Below are 22,841 nucleotides of genomic sequence, written 5' to 3' on the forward strand. Positions count from 1 at the left end.
TCTTCAGGTAGGAGGGTAATATTGACATGCATGACTAGTTCCTTGGAAGTACCTCTTATGATTGGGTCAATATAGTGGGTGTGGCTGGCAGTATAACCATAGGTCTCAGTCTAACTGGGTTTAGAGTGTTTAGTGCTGATGACAGTCATTTCATAGCCTCCTGGGGAGTTAGAATCCACACCCCATATCAAGGGGAATTTAAGGGGAGGTCAGCAGAGAAATTGTCAATCATTATCTATGGAGGTGTGAAAAGGAGGAAGTTAATCGGTCTAGGCTTATCTGGTGTTTTTCAGTGAGAAGTGGCTTGGTACAGACGCAGTGGCTCTGGTTTCCTGCCTACCAGCAAGGTGAGTGTGGCCAGCCCGGTGATGTGGATCCAGCAAGCAAGCCGTGTTAATGGGTCACAGAGTGGTGTTGTTCAGAGTAGCAGTGACGTAGCTGCTAAATTAATAATACACTGTAGAGTAAGCGCCAACGGGGAGCAGCGCTCCGATCATGATCATGCCAGCAACAATTCCATGGCTGAGTTACAGCTGGCACTGAATCACAGCTTAACTACTGGGGCTGTTCCTGTTGCCTCCCTCTCTCTGGGCTGAGCTCTGCTGCTGCTGCGTCTGACACAAATCTCTGGGGCGATGGGCCAAGGAGGCGGTGAGCTAATCAATCAATCACGCTCACTTTCTACCTCCAGCGCTCTGCTGACAGCTTAACCTGCCACAGGAAATTATTTCTGTTCCCTTCGGACGCGGGCTGCACTGAGAACCTGTTTACGAGTGTTTGGGCTGCGTGCGTCCTGCCAAATCCTGTGAAGGATTGGCAACAATATTCCCTGCCATTGGAGACTAATAGTTTTGGTGCGTTTGAGTGCTTGTTGCAAAGTGACTTTGGGTGCCAGTGTAAGAGTACAAGTGAGGCTCCTCAAGGGTATTGAGAATTGACATTGATATGAAGTTGTGAAACCTTGTCAAGTCACTTAGGTTTCTTTGAGTGTCTCATCATCCAGATGCTACTGAATGTGAGCATGTCGATCCCTCCCCTCTCCTCTGGAGTGTGACTGGCATTGATTCTGCTGGAGTGAGTGAGTAGGCTAGCTCCAGAGCCATGCCAGCTGTGCTGGGTGGAGTCACTACAAGGTCCTCCTCATCAGCATTCACCACAGCCTGCCTATTGATTGGAGCGCGAGCGCTACGACATGATGCCCTATTATGGAGCGATTGATTGTCTTCTGATCGACTGGTACCCCGAAGGAGAGACGGTGGGTTCTCTATCTGCTGCAGAACGGGGATAGAGAGACAGACAGGTGGTGGGGAAATGGCAGGAGCACAGGAAAGATGGAGGTGGAGAGAAAGGTGGGTGAGAGGGAGGGGTGGGGGCGTAAGTAATGGTGGAGATGAGTGGGGAGGTGGGAGACCGAGAGAGAGAGAGAAAGTTAAAGGGTTGATATCTAGGATGTGCTGTTTCTCTCTAAAGTAAACCACTCCAGCAGCCTTGTTAAAACCACTCTCCTCTCCACAGACAGAACTCATCAGCCATGCATCATTATCAATGTACACATTGTAATCAGACAACCGCATCTGAAATTAACCATAACTCAAGCCTGAGGGCCATGTTGTCAAAAATATGTTTTGGGCAGCGCCAGCTGTATCATCAGAACAGCCCCACTCAGTATTGTCATCAAGTTTCTGCTCATGTTCTGACCCACTTAACCATAACAGACTCTGAGAGAACCAGTCAACACCTCATCGGTATTCTAGTCAACAGGTAGGCTACATTTTCTATGAGCCAGACAGAGCTTGTTTATCAGTTCAGTCTGAGGCTCAGACAGGAGGATCAGAAAGCATGGAAGTCCCCATCTGCCCTCAAACTTCCAGAGAGTTTCTTTAAACATGACACACTCTGAGCTAGACAATAAAGAGGACCTCCTGGCAATTCAGTAGATGAGATGTGGAGGCGATGCCATAGGTGGATTGTGCCTGCAGAAGTGTCTCCTGAGTAGCTGGCAAACCATGCACCACTTAGGCATGGTTGAGTGTGTAAATGTGTGGTATACTTTGGTATTTCTCACTGAGCTGACCCAGTCCAGTGATATGATTATCTGTGCTGGTGAGAGCCAAATATTGGCTAACCCTGTGTCTATGGCACTCTCTGGTCTTCTCTCTCTCTGCCCCTGAGACCCTGCTCTTCCCCACCTACATCTGCCAGCTGTTGTCCATTATGCTGTTGGAGCGTGTGCTGGCTCAGGGAGGCATGCGGGACACGCAGCACTCACATCTCAGACCTCCAGTAGAGAACTGTGTGTGTATGTGTGGTGGCACTGTGTGGTGACACTGTGGGTGTATATGACACTTGAGCATGTCCTTGTTTGAAAGAAAATAAAAAATGTTGTCTATTAAAATAACATCAAATTGACTAGAAATACAGTATAGACATTGTTAATGTTGTAAATGGCTATTGGAGCTGGAAATTGCATATTTTTAATGGAATATCTACATAGGCGTACAGAGGCCCATTATCAGCAACCATCAGTCCTGTGTTCCAATGGCACGTTGTGTTTGCTAATCCAAGTTTATCATTTAAAAAGGCTAATTGATCATTAGAAAGCCCTTTTGCAATTTATGTTAGCACAGCTGAAAACTGTTGTGCTGATTAAAGAAGCAATAAAACTGGCCTTCTTGAGACTAGTTGAGTATCTGGAGCATCCGCAATTGTGGGTAAGATTACAGGCTCACAATGGTCAGAAACTTGTCAACAGTGAAGAGGTGACTCCGGGGTGCTGACCTAGGCAGAGTTGCAAAGAAAAAGCCATATCTCAGACTGGCCAATAAAAAGAAAAGATGAAGATAGGCAAAAGAACACAAACTGGACTTTTTCTTTGCAACTCTGCCTAGGTCAGCATCCCGGAGTCGCCTCTTCACTGTTGACATTGAGACTGGTGTTTTGCGGGTACTATTTAATGAAGCTGCCAGTTGAGGACCTGTGAGGCGTCTGTTTCTCAAACTAGACACTAATGTATTTGTCCTCTTGCTCAGTTGTGCACCGGGGCCTCCCACTCCTCTTTCTATTCTGGTTAGAGCCAGTTTGCGCTGTTCTGTGAAGGGAGTAGTACACAGCGTTGTACGAGATCTTCAGTTTTTTTTGGCAATTTCTCGCATGGAATAGCCTTCATTTCTCAGAACAAGAATACACTGACAAGTTTCAGAAGAAAGTTCTTTGTTTCTGGCCATTTTGAGCCTGTAATCTGAGTCTGTACGCCAATGTCTACACTGTATTTCTGATCAATTTGATGTTATTTTAATGGACATAAAATTTTAAACAAGGACATTTCTAAGTGACCCCAAACTTTTGAACGGTAGTGTGTGTGTATATATAGTACCAGTCAAGTTTGGACACACCTACTCATTCCAGGGTCTTTCTTTATTTTTACTATTTTCTAAATTGTAGAATAATAGTGAAGACATCAAAACTAGGAAATAATACATATGGAATCATATAGTAAACAAAACAGTGTTAAACAAATCAAAATATATTTTATATTTGAGATTCTTCAAATAGCCTTGATGACAGCTTTGCACACTTTTGGCATTCTCTCAACCAGCTTTACCTGGAATGCTTTTCCAACAGTCTTGAAGGAGTTCCCACATATGCTGAGCACTTGTTGGCTGCTTTTCCATCACTCTGTGGTCCAACTCATCCCAAACCATCTCAATTGGGTTGAGGTCGGGTGATTGTGTAGGCCAGGTCATCTGATGCAGCACTTATCACTCTCCTTCTTGGTCAAATAGCCCTTACACAGCCTGGAGGTGTGTTTTGGGTCATTGTCCTGTTGAAAAACAAATGATAGTCCCACTAAGCCCAAACCAGATGGGATGGCGTATCGCTGCAGAATGCTGTGGTAGCCATGCTGGTTAAGTGTGCCTTGAATTCTAAATAAATCACTGACAGTGTCACCAGCAAATCACCCCCACACCATAACACCTTCTCCTCCATGCTTTAAGGTGGGAACTACACATGCGGAGATCATCCGTTCACCCACAACGCGTCTCACAAAGACACGGCGGTTGGAACCAAAAATCTCAAATTTGGACTCATCAGACCAAAGGACATATTTCCACCGGTCTAATGTCCATTGCTCTTGTTTCTGGGCCCAAGCAAGTCTCTTCTTATTATTGGTGTCCTTTAGTAGTGGTTCCTTTAATTACCGATTTCTGAGGCTGGTAACTCTAATGAACTTATCCTCTGCAGCAGAGGTAACTCTGGGTCTTCCTTTCCTGTGGCGGTCCTCATGAGAGCCAGTTTCATCATAGCACTTGATGGTTTTTGCGACTGCACTTGAAGAAAATTTAAAAGTTCTTGACATTTTCCGGATTGACTGACTTTCATGTCTTAAAGTAACGATGGACTGTCGTTTCTCTTTGCTTATTTGAACTGTTCTTGCCATAATATGGACTTAGCCCTATTTGGTAAAAGACCATCTTCTGTATACCAACCCTACCTTGTCACAACACAACTGATTTGCTCAAAGCATTAAAACTAACTTTTAACAAGGCACACCTGTTAATTGAAATGCATTCCAGGTGACTACCTCATGAAGCTGGTTGAGAGAATGCCAAGAGTGTGCAAAGCTGTCATCAAGGCAAAGGGTGGCTATTTGAAGAATCTCAAATATAAAATATATTTTGATTTGTTTAACACTTTTTTTGGTTACTTCATGACTCCATATGTGTTAATTCATAGTTTTGATGTCTTCACTATCTTTCTACAATGTAGAAAATAGTAAAAATAAAGAAAAAAAACCTAGAATGAGTAGGTGTGTCCAAACTTTTGACTGGTACTGTATATAATCGTAGGGACTTAAAATCTGTTATAATACAGTTTGTTTGGATCCTGGATGCTGATTGGTTGATAGCAATCCCCAGGGTAATGCCTGTTAACAGTTCCACTGTCCCACAGCCATGCCTGGTAATTCATAAACTTAATCTCCCCAGGAAAAAAGTGTCTAGCCATTATTTCCCCATGTTACTCGGTTAGCATTTGGTAAGCAACAGTTGGGCTTAGTCTAAACCTTGCTGCCTTCCTCGCTGACCTGTGCAACAATGTTGCAGTTTTTTTTGCAATCTCCAGCTGCCATAGAGAGAATGAACATGAAGAGACTGACAACTTCTGAGCCAGGTGAATTCATTTATCAGGATCATTATAATGGATATATCCAAAGAAATGGCAATAGAAACAAATGAGAATGCAATTTGCGGTCATTTCAGCTGCTTGGTGTGATTGTGTGCTAGCTTTAGTTGGTAGCTACTGTAGCCTGCCTGGCAACCTTTATTGCTTAGAATGTTTGGAATGGACGACCAGCTCATTTGGCTAGCAACTTCGTCAGGTGGAAGGATGAAAGAAAATTAATTGACTAATGAAAATAAATGTTTTATTGAAAACATGTAATCTTAAAAATAAAAAAAATGGGGTAACCGTTTTATAAAAGCAATAACCCAGGAATGATTGTGAATATTACCCTCCAAAGGGCTGTTTCCTAAGAACAGCCCTTAGTCGGGAGTTATTCACACGATAATCCCCGGGTTCTCATTCAGTTGACTCAAGTGTTTTTAAGAGAGGAAACGTACATTTGTTTTTCATGAGGTACCTGTCCTAACCTCTCAGGATGAAGAGTGATGAGCTCCCACTGAGCCTTTTATCCTAGATACTTTTATTCATATACGAGGCACTCATTTGTCTCCATCTCTCACTCACAACGCATTTGCCTGCTGAATGAGAATGGTTTGGCTCAAAGAGAAAAGGCTAGGTGTTTCTGTGTGTGAGTGACGACAGAGCGAGCCACAGAGAGTGACTTCATTCTGCTCTGGTAGGCTAGCCAGCTAGTAAGTGAGGGGCTGCACGTCCCTGTGTATCCCAGTCTGACAAATGGGGCCAACGCTGCAGTAATCAGATTAGAGGACGTAAATGACGGGCTGCAAATGTCCCACCTTGTGATTCCCACATTCATTTTATTACAGCACTGAGCTAGTGAGATTACTCTTCAAACAGACCAGCCCGACCAAGAGCTGTCACTTACACCCAGCCAGCCAGCCGTGTGTGTACATTAACCCTTTCACTCCACAGAGGCACTGTGGCTCAATCCAGCAAACTCCTTATAAGATGATACAGAGAGTGTGTGTTGCTATGTGGTCAGGCAGGGGCTGCTCATGGTCATCATGTCCTGAGTAAGCTGAGCCTGGAGTCGCTGCTGCCTGCAAATCTCTGTTTGTGCCCTGGCCTCTACAGGAAACCCAGGATCAACTCCCAGCTGGTGGCCCAGCAGGTGGCTCAGCAGTACGCGATGCCTCCCCCGCCCAAGAAGGAGAGGAAGGAGAGGCCTGAGATGGAGCACGGCCCGGACGGGGAGCTCTTGGACGGGGAGGGGGAGCACCCTGAGGGAGAGCTTCCGGAGAGAGTGAGGCCAGAAGGAGAAGAAGGAGAAGTAGAACCTCCCCTGGATAAAGACCAGAGGGGGAAGGAGAAGCCAGACAAGGACCAAGCAGAGAAGCCAGAGAAAGAGGAGGAGAAAGAAATAGGGAAAGAGATCAGCCCAGCCAGGCCCATCGCTAAGAAACCCAGCATCAAAGACATCAGCCCAGCCAGGCCCATCGCTAAGAAACCCAGCATCAAAGACATCAGCCCAGCCAGGCCCATCGCTAAGAAACCCAGCAACAAAGACATCAGCCCAGCCAGGCCCATCACTAAGAAACCCAGCATCAAAGACATCAGCCCAGCCAGGCCCATCGCCAAGAAACCCAGCATCAAAGAGATCAGCCCAGCCAGGCCCATCGCTAAGAAACCCAGCATCAAAGACATCAGCCCAGCCAGGCCCATCGCCAAGAAACCCAGTATTAAAGAGATCAGCCCAGCCAGTCCCATCGCTAAGAAACCCAGTATCAAAGAGATCAGCCCAGCCAGGCCCATCGCCAAGAAACCCAGCATCAAAGAGATCAGCCCAGCCAGGCCCATTGCCAAGAAACCCAGCATGAAAGAGATCAGCCCAGCCAGGCCCATTGCCAAGAAACCCAGCATCAAAGAGATCAGCCCAGCCAGGCCCATTGCTAAGAAACCAAGCATCAAAAAGATCAGGTCAGTGTGTATTTATAAAGGAATAAGATGTCTGTTCAGTGTTTGTGCAAGCATCTTTCCTCTCCAGACATGAACTTTACTAATATACTCCTCTGTGTTTTCCTGTGCAGACCCAAGACAGACATTCATCAGAGTCCACCCAGCATACAGTCTGGGGAGTCAACAACCAAGACCAACAACTCTCACATCTCTAGGTGGGTAATTCTCCTCTTACGCATGTCTTCCACTACTAGTACTGACAGTATCTTACAGTTGACAAAAATTGTCAAAGACTCCAGTCACCCAAGTCATAGACTGTTCTCTCTGCTACCGCACGGCAAGCAGTACCGGAGCGCCAAGTCTAGGTCCAAAAGGCTCCTTAACAGCTTCTATCCCCAAGCCATAAGACTGCTGAACAATTAATAAAATGGCCACCTGGACTATTTACATTGACTCCCCCCCCCCCCCCCCCCCCCCCCCTTTGTTTTTACACTGCTGCTACTCACTGTTTATTATCTATGCATAGTCACTTTACCCCTACCTACATGTACAAATTACCTCGACTAACCTGTACCCCTGCACATTGACTCAGTACCGGTACCCCTGTATATAGCATCGTTATTGTTATTTTATTGTGTAATTTTATTTGTATTTATTTAGTAAATATTTTCTTAACTCTATTTTCTTAAAACTGCATTGATTTGACATTGTGAGAATCTGTCATGGGATTTAAATTGGAACTCATACAAGATATTCTAAAATGGGCAATCAGCGGTTGCTACATCCATTTTTGGACTAATAAATTAATTTTTATGTACCCATGCATTCTTGAAGAATATAACTTATAAATGTCTCAGGAGCTTAGTTCAACTGTCAAACCCTATCAGAACCCAAAATATAAGCTTGTTTTACGCCAATGTTTGTAAACAAAGTAAATGTAAACATACACTATATAGTCTCAAAACATGGTTAAAATTATAATTTTTGATATTATGGATCCGTAGCTCTGTATATTAATTTTAGAGTGGTTACATTTATCCAGCCCATTCCTCCGCTTTTTACCGAAACGGGGGTGAGGAGAACACTATTATTGTTTCAACTGCTGATTGCTACTTTAAAGGGATACTCAGAGTCAGATTAATTTATGGTTACCATTTTTATGTCTCTGCATCCAGTATGAAGGAAGTTAGAGGTAGTTTTGCTAGCCAATGCTAACTAGCATTAGTGCAATGACTGGAAGTCTATGGGAGCATGCTAGTTGTTACCATAGACTTCCAGGCATTGTGCTAATGCTAGTAAGCAATTGCGCTAGGGGTGTAACGATTCGTTTTAACAACGATTCGATTTGTATCACGATTCGTGGTTGTCGATACGATTCAAGGACGATATTGGTTCATTTAGAACGATACGATCCGAAACGATTCAGTGACTTGAAATCGATTCAGTAACCTTTTAGCCAAAAATTCAACCAGTGTGACTGAAATAAATACCTGGTAACCAGTTGCATTTTAATGGCTGGCAATAGTCTTGATATTTTTAACAGTGTTTCATGCCTCCATGCAGACCATCTGGTATTATGAAACTTACCCAGTTCCACAAAGGAGATCCCATTTTCTTCACATAGCTTTATTCAGTGCAGCAGTTTTTTTTCTCCACCTTTTTGTAAATAAAACTGCAGCAGCTTGACCACAGAGCGATGAAATGTCTCACAGTAAGGAACGTTGCGATCAGCTGATTTCGCGCAATTCTCCAGTGTGTGTGCGGTGCACAGAATGTGCACAAGGGAGTCTCCAACCGCAGCATGTTGCCGGAGTATGGAAAGAGAAAAATATTAAACAGAGCTTGCCGCTGTTCTTCATTCAGCTTGTCTCGCCATCTGGCAAGTGGGCGACTGGACATTTATTCTCGGCTAGCTTTTAGCAATGGCTTGCGCCACATTCGTGTGCTCCTTGCTCTTTTCATGTTTGTCAAATAAAGGATGGTTGAAATTCTTTGAGCCTTTATAAAATGCACCTGTTTTGTCTGCTAGATGTGGATTTGAGCGGCAAATCTTGCACCACATTTCAGTGCGCTCATCGTTAGCTTCAAGCCACTGCACATCTTGGAGCCACTTTTCCGAAAAAAGTATTTTCTTCGGCTCTGGCTCCAGTTGGCGTTTCTTTGTAGGTGGCGAAACGCCAAAGAAGCTGCTTAATGTCTGTTGCTTTTTGGACATCCCTGACAGTAGTTGACAAGCAACATGTCATGTGTAAGGTTAGATGAGAAGATCGGTCAAGTACGCAAAGGCGCGTAGTAACACAAGTGGCATTACGCATTCCTGATTTTTGTCGCGCTTGCGTATCTGCGTACCAGTTATGTGCACCCCTGCATATAAAGTCTGACGTGCTTAAATCCAATGGGTTATTTCCTAGTATCGATACAATCGATTTATTACATTTTAAAACGATGTTAGATCGATATATGTTGTCCAAAAGGCCAACTCGCCGAGCACAGATCGATGTAGTTGGATCATATGAATATAAATCGATACATCGATGTAGTAGATGGATCGTTACACCCCTAAATTGCGCTAATGCTAGTTAGCAACTTTCTTCAAACTGCACTCGGAGACATACAAATGGTATCCACTAATTAATCTGACTCTGGGGAAGTAGATAAAGGACTTAATTGCCAAAATCACAAAGTATCCTTTTAAAGGCCAAATCCGTAGGAAACCTCAAGTGATTCATAAATGGTATTTCATGTTCTACACCCACTCTCACTTTCTCCCTCTTACTCCTGGTTGGTCTTGTAGTATACAGTGAAATGAGCAGTTGGGTCTAACCACCCACACTGTGCTGCCCACCTCACTGTGGTTGTAGCTTAGTAAGGCAGTTTTATCAATGTAATCCTAACCCTGTGTTTCCCCCCCTGCTGACCAGGCCCAAACTGAAGAACATTGACCGGAGCACCGCGCAGCAGCTAGCCATAACGGTGGGGAACGTGACAGTCATCATAACGGACTTTAAGGAGAAGACCCGCTCCTCGTCCACATCCTCGTCCACTGTGACGTCCAGCTCCGGCTCCGAGCAGCGGCACCAGAGCTCCGGCTCCGAGAGCATGGACAAGAGCTCGTCTCGCGCCTCCACCCCCAAAGGAGAGCTCTCTGTGGGGCATGACGAGTCCTTCTGAGCCCTACAGTCCAGGTGCTCCAAGAGGACTCTGTGGATCGGATCCCTTAGGGGGAGATATTTCACCTTCCTACCACTGCCTCTCCCCCTGCCTCCGCCTTCATTCCATCACCGTCCCTGGATGCTGAGAGAGCTAGCTGATTGGAGCCGTCTGATTGGAGCCGTCTGATTGGAGCAGCCCAAGGCGTGCGTCTGATGGAGAAACGTCCAATCATGGGTACACGTTGAGCATGGCCCAGGCGGGAGAGTGGGGCTGACGGGAATAGCGCCCCCCCTGGTGGCATCCTGACACTTGTATGTATTGTTTGATATTTGTACGTGGACGTGTGGCCGACATTTTGTTTTTGTGTAAAGAAATGATCTGCTGTGCACAATAACCACCATCATTTTAACAACTGAAACATTATGACCCTTATTTATTAGTTGTTGCACCCGTATACTTTGAGAGACTTTTCTTTTGTTGAAGCTTTGCTGTGTAGTTGTACCTATCTCTCCCTTTGACACTTGTTTTGATGGTTGAACTGGTAGGATGGGACAAGACTCTTGAGACCACTACACACTGGTGCTACATCGATACACTGTGAAACAGTTTCCGACGTGGGACTGTCATTCACACGATCCAACAAAGTGCTAATAACCCAGAAATGTTCTCTCACGCTCTTACACTCTCACTCTGATTTTAGTTTGGACCTCCATGTGGTCTTTCAGGTTGATATGTAGAGGTCAATGTGCAGCATAAAAAGTTAACTTGCTTGGTTTGATTTGAAGGTCGTACAATGTCAACTCAACACACACCCAAACCTTTGCTTCTAGCTTTCTTTGTCTATGATTTAGTCTGATATATAGCTTATATCTTATACAGTCAGTGTCTCCTGTCCTTAACTGTATAGTGTAGGCTATTGTGAAAAACACTAAAGTTGTTGATGTTTTTGCATTCCGTCGATTCAGTATTGGTTAGCCAGTTGAGGGAAGGTGTGGTACCTTCTGCTTTGAGACAGGTTTATTTCTGTAATGACTGAAGGAAAGGTACAGTGGCTTGCGAAAGTATTCAACCCCCCTTGGCATTTTTCCTATTTTGTTGCCTTACAACCTGGAATTAAAATGGAATATTTGGGGGTTTGTATCATTTGATTGATGCCTACCACTTTGAAGATGCTAAATATGTTTTCTTGTGAAACAAACAAGAAATAAGAAAATAAAAAGAACTTGAGTGTGCATAACTATTCACCCCCCCAAAGTCAATACTTTGTAGAGCCACCTTTTGCAGCAATTACAGCTGCAAGTCTCTTGGGGTATGTCTCTATAAGCTTGTCACATCTAGCCACTGGGATTTTTTCCCATTCTTCAAGGCAAAACTGCTCCAGCTCCTTCAAGTTGGATGGGTTCCGATGGTGTACAGCAATCTTTAAGTCATACCATAGATTCTCAATTGGATTGAGGTCTGGGCTTTGACTAGGCCATTCCAAGACATTTAAATGTTTCCCCTTAAACCACTCAAGTGTTGCTTTAGCAGTATGCTTAGGGTCATTGTCCTGCTGGAAGGTGAACCTCCGTCCCAGTGTCAAATCTCTGGAAGACTGAAACAGGTTTCCCTCAAGAATTTCCCTGTATTTAGCGCCATCCATCATTCCTTCAATTATGACCAGTTTCTCAGTCCCTGCCGATGGAAAAACATCCCCAAAGCCACCACCATGCTTCACTGTGGGGATGGTGTTCTCGGGGTGGTGAGAGGTGTTGGGTTTGCGCCAGACATAGCTTTTCCTTGATGGCCAAAAAGCTCAATTTTAGTCTCATCTGACCAGATTACTTTCTTCCATATGTTTGGGGAGTCTCCCACATGCCTTTTTGGCGAACACCACATTTTTTTCTTTAAGCAATAGCTTTTTTCTGGCCACTCTTCCGTAAAGCCCAGCTCTGTGGAGTGTACGGCTTAAAGTGGTCCTATGGACAGATACTCCAATCTCCGCTGTGTAGCTTTGCAGCTCCTTCAGGGTTATCTTTGGACTCTTTGTTGCCTCTCTGATTAATGCCCTCCTTGCCTGGTCCGTGAGTTTTGGTGGGCGGTCCTCTCTTGGCAGGTTTGTTGTGGTGCCATATTCTTTCCATTTTTTAATAATGGATTTAATGGTGCTCCGTGGGATGTTCAAAGTTTCAGATATTTTTTTATAACCCAACCCTGATCTGTACTTCTCCACAACTTTGTCCCTGACCTGTTTGGAGAGCTCCTTGGTCTTCATGGTGTCACTTGCTTGGTGGTGCCCCTTGCTTAGTGGTGTTGCAGACTCTGGGGCCTTCAGAACAGGTGTATATATACTGAGATCATGTGACAGATCATGTGACACTTACATTGCACACAGGTGGACTTTATTTAACTAATGATGTGACTTCTGAAGGTAATTGGTTGCACCAAATCTTATTTAGGGGCTTCATAGCAAAGAGGGTGAATACATATGTACGCACCACTTTTCCGTTAGTTATGTTTTTAATTTTTTTGAAACAAGTTATTTTTTTCATTTCACTTCACCAATTTTGACACTTTTGTGTATGTCCATTACATGAAATCCAAATAAAAATCTAATTAAATTACAGGTTGTAATGCAACAAAATAGGAAAAACGCCCAGGGGGATGAATAATGTTGCAAGGCACTGTAAAGTTCAGATCACCTGTCAAGACCACAGTTTGAACTGTAATATAGTGATGCCATATACCGTTTATGATATCCAACTTATGCTAAGGGACTTCAGGTTTTTATAAGTCCTAGCGAACGTTTACTAATGTTCTTTTTGAATGCTCTGGTTTACAAAGTTTAGATTTTTCTGGTTTATTTAGTGCAAATTCCTGGACAGTTCATGACGATTGAGAATTGATTTGAGTTACTTTTTCTGCTAAGATATATTTAAAACTCCAATATGTAGGTTAATTGAAGGCAGAAACATTGCAAGTAGATGATATAGCTAATAGAATGTTATTGAATTTTGTTTAGCATTTTCAAAGCAGTAAACACTTACCTAAATAACCAATTAAATGGTTCTAATTCTCATTCTCCTTAGACAAAAATAGACCAACGTAATTTCCTCTTAACTGTATTAAATTGTATAAAGAATAAATGTGTATATCTTAGTTTTATTTATTGAAGGACCAAAGGAATTTCATAATGACATGTTACATAGACAAATGAATAACAATTTGAGATGCAATTATAAAATGTGTGAAATGAAATACATTTTAAATAAAGACTAATATAATCCATTTAAATGGTGTAATTATTGTCCACTTTATAAGGAACTCACCTAGATAAACCTGAGAATAAGCTGAACAGAAAACGCTTTAACATTGTTTCACTCACAAGTCAGTTTCTCTACTTAGAGAACCCATGACTAGAGGCAATGAGAAGCATTCAATGGGCAGTGAGCTGTGGGAACTCTGCAGTGTCCAGAAGCTCTTGGAGCCATGTAAAGCCCGGTGCTCTGAGCCTCTGCTCTGCTCCGCTGTCCTCAGTACAGTATCTCCCCCTGCAGAGAACCAGTTGGCCTGAGCAGGCCAGTTCAATCTCTCCCTATAGACTTATCTCTAAAGCAGGTCAGGCAAGGTGGGCATACCCTTCTAACTTACCATGACCATGAGTCCACAGGACAGGTGTTGTAGTAAAGACTTTACTATCTATTTAGTGTAGATACAATAATCATATTTGTGCGTTGTGAATTAGCAATGTTTGTTGTCCAATAAGGCCATACAATGTTGATTTACTGTTTAACAGATGCCCGTTTCACATTTTTCAACAACACATTTTTCTAACGATTCATTTGATTCATATGAATTGATTCTTTTAAATGATTTGTTGATGAAACAAACGATTCACTTCGCTATTGTTGGTATCCGGTTCAATTGCTGTGAATCAAATCATGTGAATCAAAATAATCATTTGTGAATTGCGAACAGTATTTGTAGGGAAAAAGATTAGCTGTAGCCTTCCTTTTGGATTATGTGGCTACAAAACTTGTTTTGTAGATACTTCAAGTTGAGTTGGGCATTCAATTTATGGAACATTGCAACTCAATAGATGCTAGTCAGTGTGCAAAGTAAACACTTCTAAGGTAAGATAAATATGGCAACTAGAAAAGGTACATTTCCTGAAGAAAATGTGTGTGCTTGCTTCCGCTGTCTAAAAATAAGATTTGTATGGTAGTGGGAGATGTGATGAATGTAGAATTCAAGCTGAATAGAAGCTGAAGCAGTTCATTATAGTAAGAGTAGGTCTGATTTCTTTAGAAGACTGCTATATATTTCAAATAGCACATCAATTATTAGAAATGGCAGAACTATGCCTCTGAAAAAATGAACTGTGCCTAAAACTGAATGAACTGTGGCAGGACAGGCTTTCAATAGTGCTATCCAACTTCTGACACCAATGTAGTTAATTAGGGGGGGTACCCTGACCAGGACTTAAACCCTGATCCCTGTGACTGTCATTCCAAAACCATTTTACCAATAGGCAAAAATCTCTTGGTAATGTTGCTAGGTGTTGTACTTAAGGGTGCTTTAGTTCAATTCTTTTTTAAATGTATTTTCTTTTATTTGCTCAGTCGCCTCAGTTTAAAAACAATGAAATCCGTTAAACAGTTAATCAACTTTGTATGGCCTAAGCATAAGTTTTAACTTCTTCTGACTCCTCCATGAGTTTCGTTTTGCTGTTCAGCTATATGATTATGATATGTAATAATTATGTATTTAAACTACATTTTGTGCAAAGATATGGAGTCTCTAGGCTACATTGAATGAGGGAGAAGATCAGATTTATTCAAAGAAAATGCAATGTGAACAGAATTAATTAGGTGTCTGGTTGAGATATGAAGAAAAATATGTTATCGGTCACATTTTTACTGAGAATATTAACTCTTTGCATTGTAATGCAATCCAGAAGAAATTGGCCTAAAAAGCCATATTTTCACATGCCTTACCCGCAACCATAGTCACATGACTGACTTCTGTGACATTATTATAGAATTGATTCATTCTATGTTAAATTATTGAAAATTGCCATTTGCTGGGTATATAAAACTTTGCTTGTCGTGTATAATCTGAAATGGTGCAAGAGCAAACTTTATGAGAATAATGGCATTGGCGCTAAGTTGTTTTATTTTATATATTTTTTTCCTTTGTTTCTTTTACGCACAAGCAGTTCTGTTCTTGTGCGACCAGTAACCTTAATTTACTGTGTAAAGATGGTTACATTTTTTTTTAGCTTTGTTTGTCAAAGACCTAAATATAGAATGCTTGTTTACTGACTGAGTAACATTAATCTCTTGAATTTCCAATTTAAATGTATTATACAAGGGCAATTCCACAGTAAAAGAGTGATGCTGAGACTCACTTCTTTCACTTTAAAATGTATGTCAAACAAAAACCAATGATTGCAAAGTTAAACAAACCATACAACTCTATCCATAAGGATTATTTTTAACAATTTCCACTGAACATTTTACAAAAACACATTTACTTGAAGAACAGTGTAGATCCAAAGTTTGGTAACCGTCATTGTGTTACCAAACTTTGCCACTGGGCAAAAACTGGTTGAATCAATGTTGTTTCCACGTCATTTCAACAAAAACATTCAATGTGATGACGTTGAATCAACGGGGAAAACTGATTGGATTTGCAAAAAGTCCATCAACGTAAGGGATTTGTAAAAAAACAACAACACCGAAAGTAAATCTAAATCCAATGACATGGTGAATATTTTTTTTAAATTTCACATTAAATTTACATTAGTTGACAACTCAACCAAATGTAAATCAAAACTAGATGTTGAAATTACATCTGCCCAGTGGGTTGCATCTGCACTGTTCTTCAGGTAAATGTTTATTTTTTTGTAAAATGTGTTTTAAAATGGTAAAAAAAGGTGTCCTTGTCCATAAAGTTGTATCGTTTGTTTAACTTTACAATCATTGGTTTTTGTTTGACATACATTTTAAGGTGAAAAGTCTGAGTCTCAGCATCACTCTTTTATCATGGAATTGTCCACAAGCTGTTTTCATTTTCCCCTATTACAATGTCTTGTACAATGCTTTTCATGTTAATGCTCAGTAAAAGTATGTAGGGTCAGTATATTAATCAATTTTTTTGTTTGCTTTCTGTTTCCTTTCTTACTACTTGCTGATGTGTCATTGGTCACCCTATGAGATGGTCACATTACTTCCCTAGTGTGGAAATGTATGGAGCGAATTTCAAAGGATCACAGCTTCTTGTCTACTAGCTTGTACAATGTTGAATAATACATGTTTCCTGGCATGTGCACGACTTAACGCTTATAGGCTACCTTATTATTTCCTCTGCTTCAAATAGAAATGTATATTTATGAATTTTGCTTGTAGTTTTTCACAAATAAAATTGTTAAAGTTATCTATTCCTTGGGAGTTTTGTTTTGTTTTTCCTCCTCTGATGGAGCATAGTGACCTGAGCTGTGGCTTCCATGTCTTATCAGTTATCTCTGGCTGCCTTCACAGATCAGCTGTCACGCCGGCCTGGCCGTCTCCCGCACTGTCACTCGGACCTGACTGAGATGTCTGAGTGTATGAGGAGGGAGGGAGGTGAGAGTGTGTGTGTATGAGGGGGATTTCCTTCTACACAGTGCAGTGACACGAGACGCGGGGGATCCTTACACGTAGACCCCCCACCCCAGTCATCTCTGCTGGGGCAATCCTTCCTCCCCAGTGGCTGGTTAGCAGAGCAGCAGGGCAGCAGAGCTCTCAGACAGTGGGATGAGGAGGGGCTCGGAGCAGAAGCAGCAGCCATCTGCTGTCTGTCACAACCTGGATGACTAGACACCACAGATGAGTCAAAGATACATGATGATTAGAAGCATTTTGCTGCACCTGCTATAACATCTGCTAAACTCTGTACCTGAATAATAAACTTTGATTTGAATTAGTTAAACTTAACGGTATCTTGAGTTGCTAGCCAATTGCTTGCCATTTCGTCATCTGCTTGCACTATGTTGCAAAACCTGACCCTCAACTGCTCCTCAACAAAAAATAAAGACCAATTAAGTATAATTTTACACCTTGTAGAATCATAAAACCTTTCTCCTATTCCACCTCTGTTGTTGTGGCTCTAGTCTCAGATTGTGCAGTAGTTCTTTTGGGTCATTACAGTCCTTGTAATGTCTTTAGGCTATCCAGTGACAGGATTTGGCCTTCCCTGCTGCTTTCTCCACGCTGCCTCTTCCAGACTCTCCCCTAGAGAGAGACGCTCTTCAGAATGGCTTCTGCTCCACGCATTTTCCAACAGATTGCTCTCTTCCACTGGAGACCCCCTCTTCTCCTCCAGCCAAGACTTCACCGCACTGCACTGTGAATGAAAACATATGGTGAGGAAGGATTGAACATCTGCAGATAAGAAAGCAGCTTTGATATGAAGAAGAAATCAAGACCCCCAATGTTGAACAATGGGTTTAACAGAAGGAGAATGTGCCTGATATTTCTGCAATCCAAAATATTTTAGTAGTGCCTAATTTATAATGTAGAAATTATGCCAGATATATTTGCTGTTATTGATTATCACAACAGAGAGGGTCGTCTGCATGATTATCTTCACATTGCCATTGCCAGGAAAATGACCTCTCACTCAACATCAACAAAACAAAGGAGATGATCGTGGACTTCAGGAAACAGCAGTCGACAGGACTGCAGTGGAGAAGGTGGAAAGCTTCAAGTTCCTTGGCGTACACATCACAGACAAACTGAAATGGTCCACCCACGCAGACAGTGTGGTGAAGAAGGCGCAACAGAGCCTCTTCAACCTCAGGAGGCTGAAGAAATTTGGCTTATCACCTAAAACCCTCACAAACTTTTACAGATGCACAATTGAGAGCATCCTGTCAGGCTGTATCACCACCTGGTACGGCAACTGCACCGCCCGCAACCGCAGGGCTCTCCAGAGGGTGGTGCGGTCTGCCGAACGCATTACCGGGGGCAAACTACCCGCCCTCCAAGACACATACAGCACCTGATGTCACAGGAAGGCCAGAAAGATCATCAATGACATCAACCACCCGAGCCACTGCCTGTTCACCCTGCTATCATCCAGAAGGCGAGGTCAGTACAGGTGCATCAAAGCTGGGACCGAGAGAATGAAAAACAGCTTCAATCTCAAGGCCATCAGACTGTCACTAGCACATTAGAGGCTGCTGCTGCCTATTGAAATCACTGGCCACTTTAAGAAATGGAACACTAGTCACTTTAATAATGTTTACATATCTTGCACTACTCATCTCATATGTATATACTGTATTCTATTCTATAATATTCTACTGTATCTTAGTCCATGCCGCTCTGTCATTGCTTGTCCATATATGTATATATTCTTAAATCCCATTCCTTACTTTTTTGTGTGTATTAGGTATATGTTGTGTAATTGTTAGATATTACTGCACTGTCGGAGCTAAAAGCACAAGCATTTCACTACACCCGCTGTAACATCTGCTAAACACATGTATGTGACAAATAACATTTGATTTGATTTGATTTCTTAGCTAGCGTGTCAGCTAAACAGGGAATCCAGAGCATGTGGCAAGATCAAGCATCATGGTTAAAACATCATTCGAACACCAGTTTGATTGATTGGGTATGACTACAAAGTATTGTTTTGACAGCACACAGCACTAGTCTGCTTCCAAACAGAATCAGTGGTAGGCTAGTCTAAAAACAAGACCGTCCTCTTTGTCTCTATGCAGACTTCACTTCCAAGTTTGCATTTGTCTCCTAGCAATTAGTTCATTGAAAATGTGCAGCTATTTTCTCTATCGTTTCCCAGATTGCCCCATGATTCTAGCATTCTCAACCACATGGTAGATGTTAACATTTTGCAGAATGCATGAATTATGGATGTGTATGTATTGCAGGTTGGAAATATGGGTATCAGTGTGTATTGAGCAGATAATACAGCAGGAGAGGTAGTAGGCCCCTGGGAGGGGGCCACCAGAGGGTCCGGGGGAATGACTGACAGCCACTGCATCTCCTCAGACAGCCAGGCCCTGTATAGAGCTGCAGCTCTCAACTCCCTCCCTCCTCAGCAGTCAGACCTTTGTCAGAGCCTCTCTATATAATGCACCATCCAGGAGCTGAAATTAAAGCACTCAGCTGGTTGAGCACCACCGCTGAGATAAACTGTTTCTTTATGCCTTGGAATCGCTTGAGTGAAATCTCTGCTGCATTTCTTTCAGTTCCTGGTGGATTATCTCTGCAGAATGTTAACACCTTCATAACTGCAGTGGCTTGGAGCGCAGTAGAGGTTGTTGCTGGTCTACAAGCCCCACATGCCCTTCGAACTCTAACTATAACAGCTGACAGAAGAGATTACATGGTCCATTTGATACCTGATGTTGTTTGGTGCCCAGCTGCACGCACAGACAATTCACTTAAGAAAATTGAATTGAACGCGTGCTTAGAAAGTTTATGTTGGTCCACTGCTTGTTTGAACATTATTAGGTTCTCTCACTCCAACACGAGACTCCAGCAAATACGAGAAATGTTGCTGCCCCTGATTCAGCTCCTGAGATATTCCACTGAAAAGTTTTGCATTGCTTATCATGAATACAAGTCACACCACACTCACATCTCACTTCTCCACTGCAATCAATTGGGAAAAACCATTTAGTTTGATAGGTAAGATTCAATATTACATTGATGTCCAGTATATGTGAGAATGCTGTTCATTGATTACAGCTCAGTGTTCAACACCATAGTGCCCTTCAAGCTCATCACTAAGCTCAGAACCCTGGGACTGAACACCTCCCTCTGCAACTGGATGCTGGACTTCCTGACGGGATGCCCCCAGGTGGTGAGGGTAGGCAACAACAACTCAGAGGTGCGTGCTTCGTCCCCTCTTGAACTCCCTGTTCATCCACTATGTGTGGCCGCGGATGACTCCAAAACGATCATTAAGTTTGCTGACGACACAATGGTGGTAGGCTAGATCACCAACGACGATGAGACCGCCTATAGAGAGAAGGTCAGTGACCTGGCAGTGTGTTGCCAGGACAACAACCTCTCCCGCAACGTCAGCAAACAAAGGATCTGTTTGTGGACTTCGGGAAATGGAGGGCTGAGCACGCCCCCATCCACATTGACGGGGCTGTAGTGGAGCGGATCGAGAGCTTCAAGTTCCTCGATGTCCACATCACTAAGGAATGAACATGGTCCCAACACACCAACACAGTCGTCACATCCGCTGCTGCTACTGTTTATTGTCTATCCTGTTGCATAGTCGCTTTACCCCTACCTATACTCTTACCTATATGTACATATCTACCTCAATTACCTCGTACCCCTGCACTAGACTCGGTACTGGTACCCTGTGTATATAGCCAAGTTATTGTCACTCATTGTGTATTTATTCCTTGTGTTATTATTTTTCTATATTATTCTCTCTGCATTGTTGGGAGGGGCCCGTAAGTAAGCATTTCACTGTTAGTCTACACCTGTTATTTTGCCAGCAGCAACAGCTGAACTGGTGAGAATACCGGATTGCCACCCGCTCCTCATGAGTTGACTAAAACACAAATAGCACATTAAGAGCAGACATGATTTGTGATAGACACATAACTACTAACTATATTTCAATTATTGACATAGTCTTATAGTGCCTGTATACATGGATGGCACCGCGTCTTGGTTCAGTCAGAATGATTTTAACACAATCCCCATCTGTCTGCTGAGAACAAATCATCTTCCAATAAAAGCCCAATGATAAAGGATTTATTGAGCAGCAGCTCCAGTGCTCATAAACTGGAATTGTAAATCTCTGTTCAAGAACTTGGCTTCTTTTTTTCCCACCATGTCTGTGGGAGGACCCATTTGCTTTTACAGCTGCCACACATTTTCTTCATATTTGTGCCAGGAACTGAAATTAAATGGAGTATATAGTTTATTTCAGACAATCCATACTTTCTAGGAAATTGGACAGCCTTGAATCCTCTTTCTTACACTGACCATATTGTATGATCTTTGCCTGCCATTATTATGTGCATATTATACCTTCTCATGATGACATGAGATAATGAGGATAATTTCATAACATTCACATTATCTCTGTGTGTGAGCCACATGAGGATGCTGAGGGGAGAACGTCTCATAATCATGTCTGGAACGGAGCAAATGGAATGGCAACAAACACATTTGATGTATTTGATACCTTTCCACTCATACTGCTCCAGCCATTACCACGAGCCCATCCTCCCCAATTAAGGTGCCACCAACCTCCTGTGGTGTCCGTCCGTGCTCATGTGTGCGTTCGTGTGTGTGTTTTTCTTATACATAATGACTGCGCTTAAGGATAGTGTTAACACGAACAGCCGTGCGGTAAATTATTGATGAACTCTGGCGCCTTGAGAGGCTTGTAAAGCAGACGTACCTGGAGGTCAGAAACCCAGCCTCTGATAGCTATCACGTTTCTATCTGTCATGTCTGCACCTCAGGGCCTGGTTTCAGCTTCACCTGCTCTCTGGGACCATTTACACGGCCTGACTACCTGAAACCTGGCTCGGTTGCTGTCTAAGCTGTCTTACACAACACTAGCCTAAAGGCTTTACCATTGTCTCTTTTTACTGAATACTTTTTTGATTGATGTCATGCTGAAATGAATGAGAACAACAAAACCGGGACTAATGATTGCCCAGTGCAACTGCAGTTGTTTTACCGTTATCAGAGGGTGAAAAAGATTGTGTTGTCTTCATACAAATTGGATGACCATTGTTGTTTATTATTGTCTTAATTTCCCAGTGTTAAAGTGGTTGAACATGTCCTATCCTCTCTCCCTTAATGCAGTGCATTGCTCTATTATTGGGGCTAATTACTACTGAACAAATGGCTGCTCACTGTCTCTCTGGTGCAGTGTGTAATCATTCTTGACCTACTCACTGAACTCCACTTATTAAGTATGTGAACTGTATAACACTCAACATCACCGGCTTCTCATTAATGGGACTAAATTGCAGTGGATGCACCATCCATTTAGTCTAAGGCCTTAATCACGGTAGTCACACAGAGCTTGGTTGATTCTGGAGAGAAAGCGTCTGTGCAGGCTTTGGGTTTGTGTTGTGTTCTCCAACCTGCCTTACTCCTGGATGGACTAAGTCATGTTTTCATGTGTGAACAGGGTGTTTTTCAATGTTACTGCATTTACTGCATTTTGTGCAGTTACTGTATGATTGTGTAGATCTAGGGAGCTGATGATGAGTTGGTCTTGTCTGTTTAAAGCATTGGGCTCTAAAATTGTGCTTTTGTCTTAGAATCAGAAATTATTCTGCATACTCATCACCAGGATAATGTGAAACTCTCCCTGAATTAATTCAGGACTTTCTCTGGGTGTTTCACTCAGTTGGAGGATTTTGGTGGGTTCCAGTGACTGCCCTGTACTGCATGATGGGCCTCTCTCTCCAACGAGCAGCCATTATTCACACTGCAAATCATGCAAGAAGCTGACAGCCTGGCACCACTCCAAATGTGTGTTTCCATTTGGAAGCCATCCAAACAAATCTCTGAGTGCTCGGCAAAGCAATCATAATGAGAGATCCA

The 22,841-nt window shown here is 42.7% G+C and overlaps 1 protein-coding gene across 1 annotated transcript in view; it reads left to right on the forward strand.

The window, feature by feature from the left end:
- LOC311133776 (RING1 and YY1-binding protein B-like) overlaps positions 1-11,442 on the forward strand; it is a 28,784-nt gene extending 17,342 nt beyond the window's left edge. The window contains exons 3-5 of the mRNA XM_084167334.1: positions 6,277-7,119; positions 7,230-7,313; positions 10,020-11,442. Coding sequence (XP_084023460.1) covers positions 6,277-7,119; positions 7,230-7,313; positions 10,020-10,269 — 1,177 coding nt within the window. The 3' untranslated portion in view covers positions 10,270-11,442. The remainder of the gene's footprint in view (positions 1-6,276; positions 7,120-7,229; positions 7,314-10,019) is intronic.
- Positions 11,443-22,841: the final 11,399 nt, after the last annotated feature.

The sequence above is a fragment of the Coregonus lavaretus genome (genome assembly GCF_964263955.1).
Source record: "Coregonus lavaretus genome assembly, chromosome: 8".
Classification (NCBI taxonomy): Eukaryota; Metazoa; Chordata; class Actinopteri; order Salmoniformes; family Salmonidae; genus Coregonus; species Coregonus lavaretus.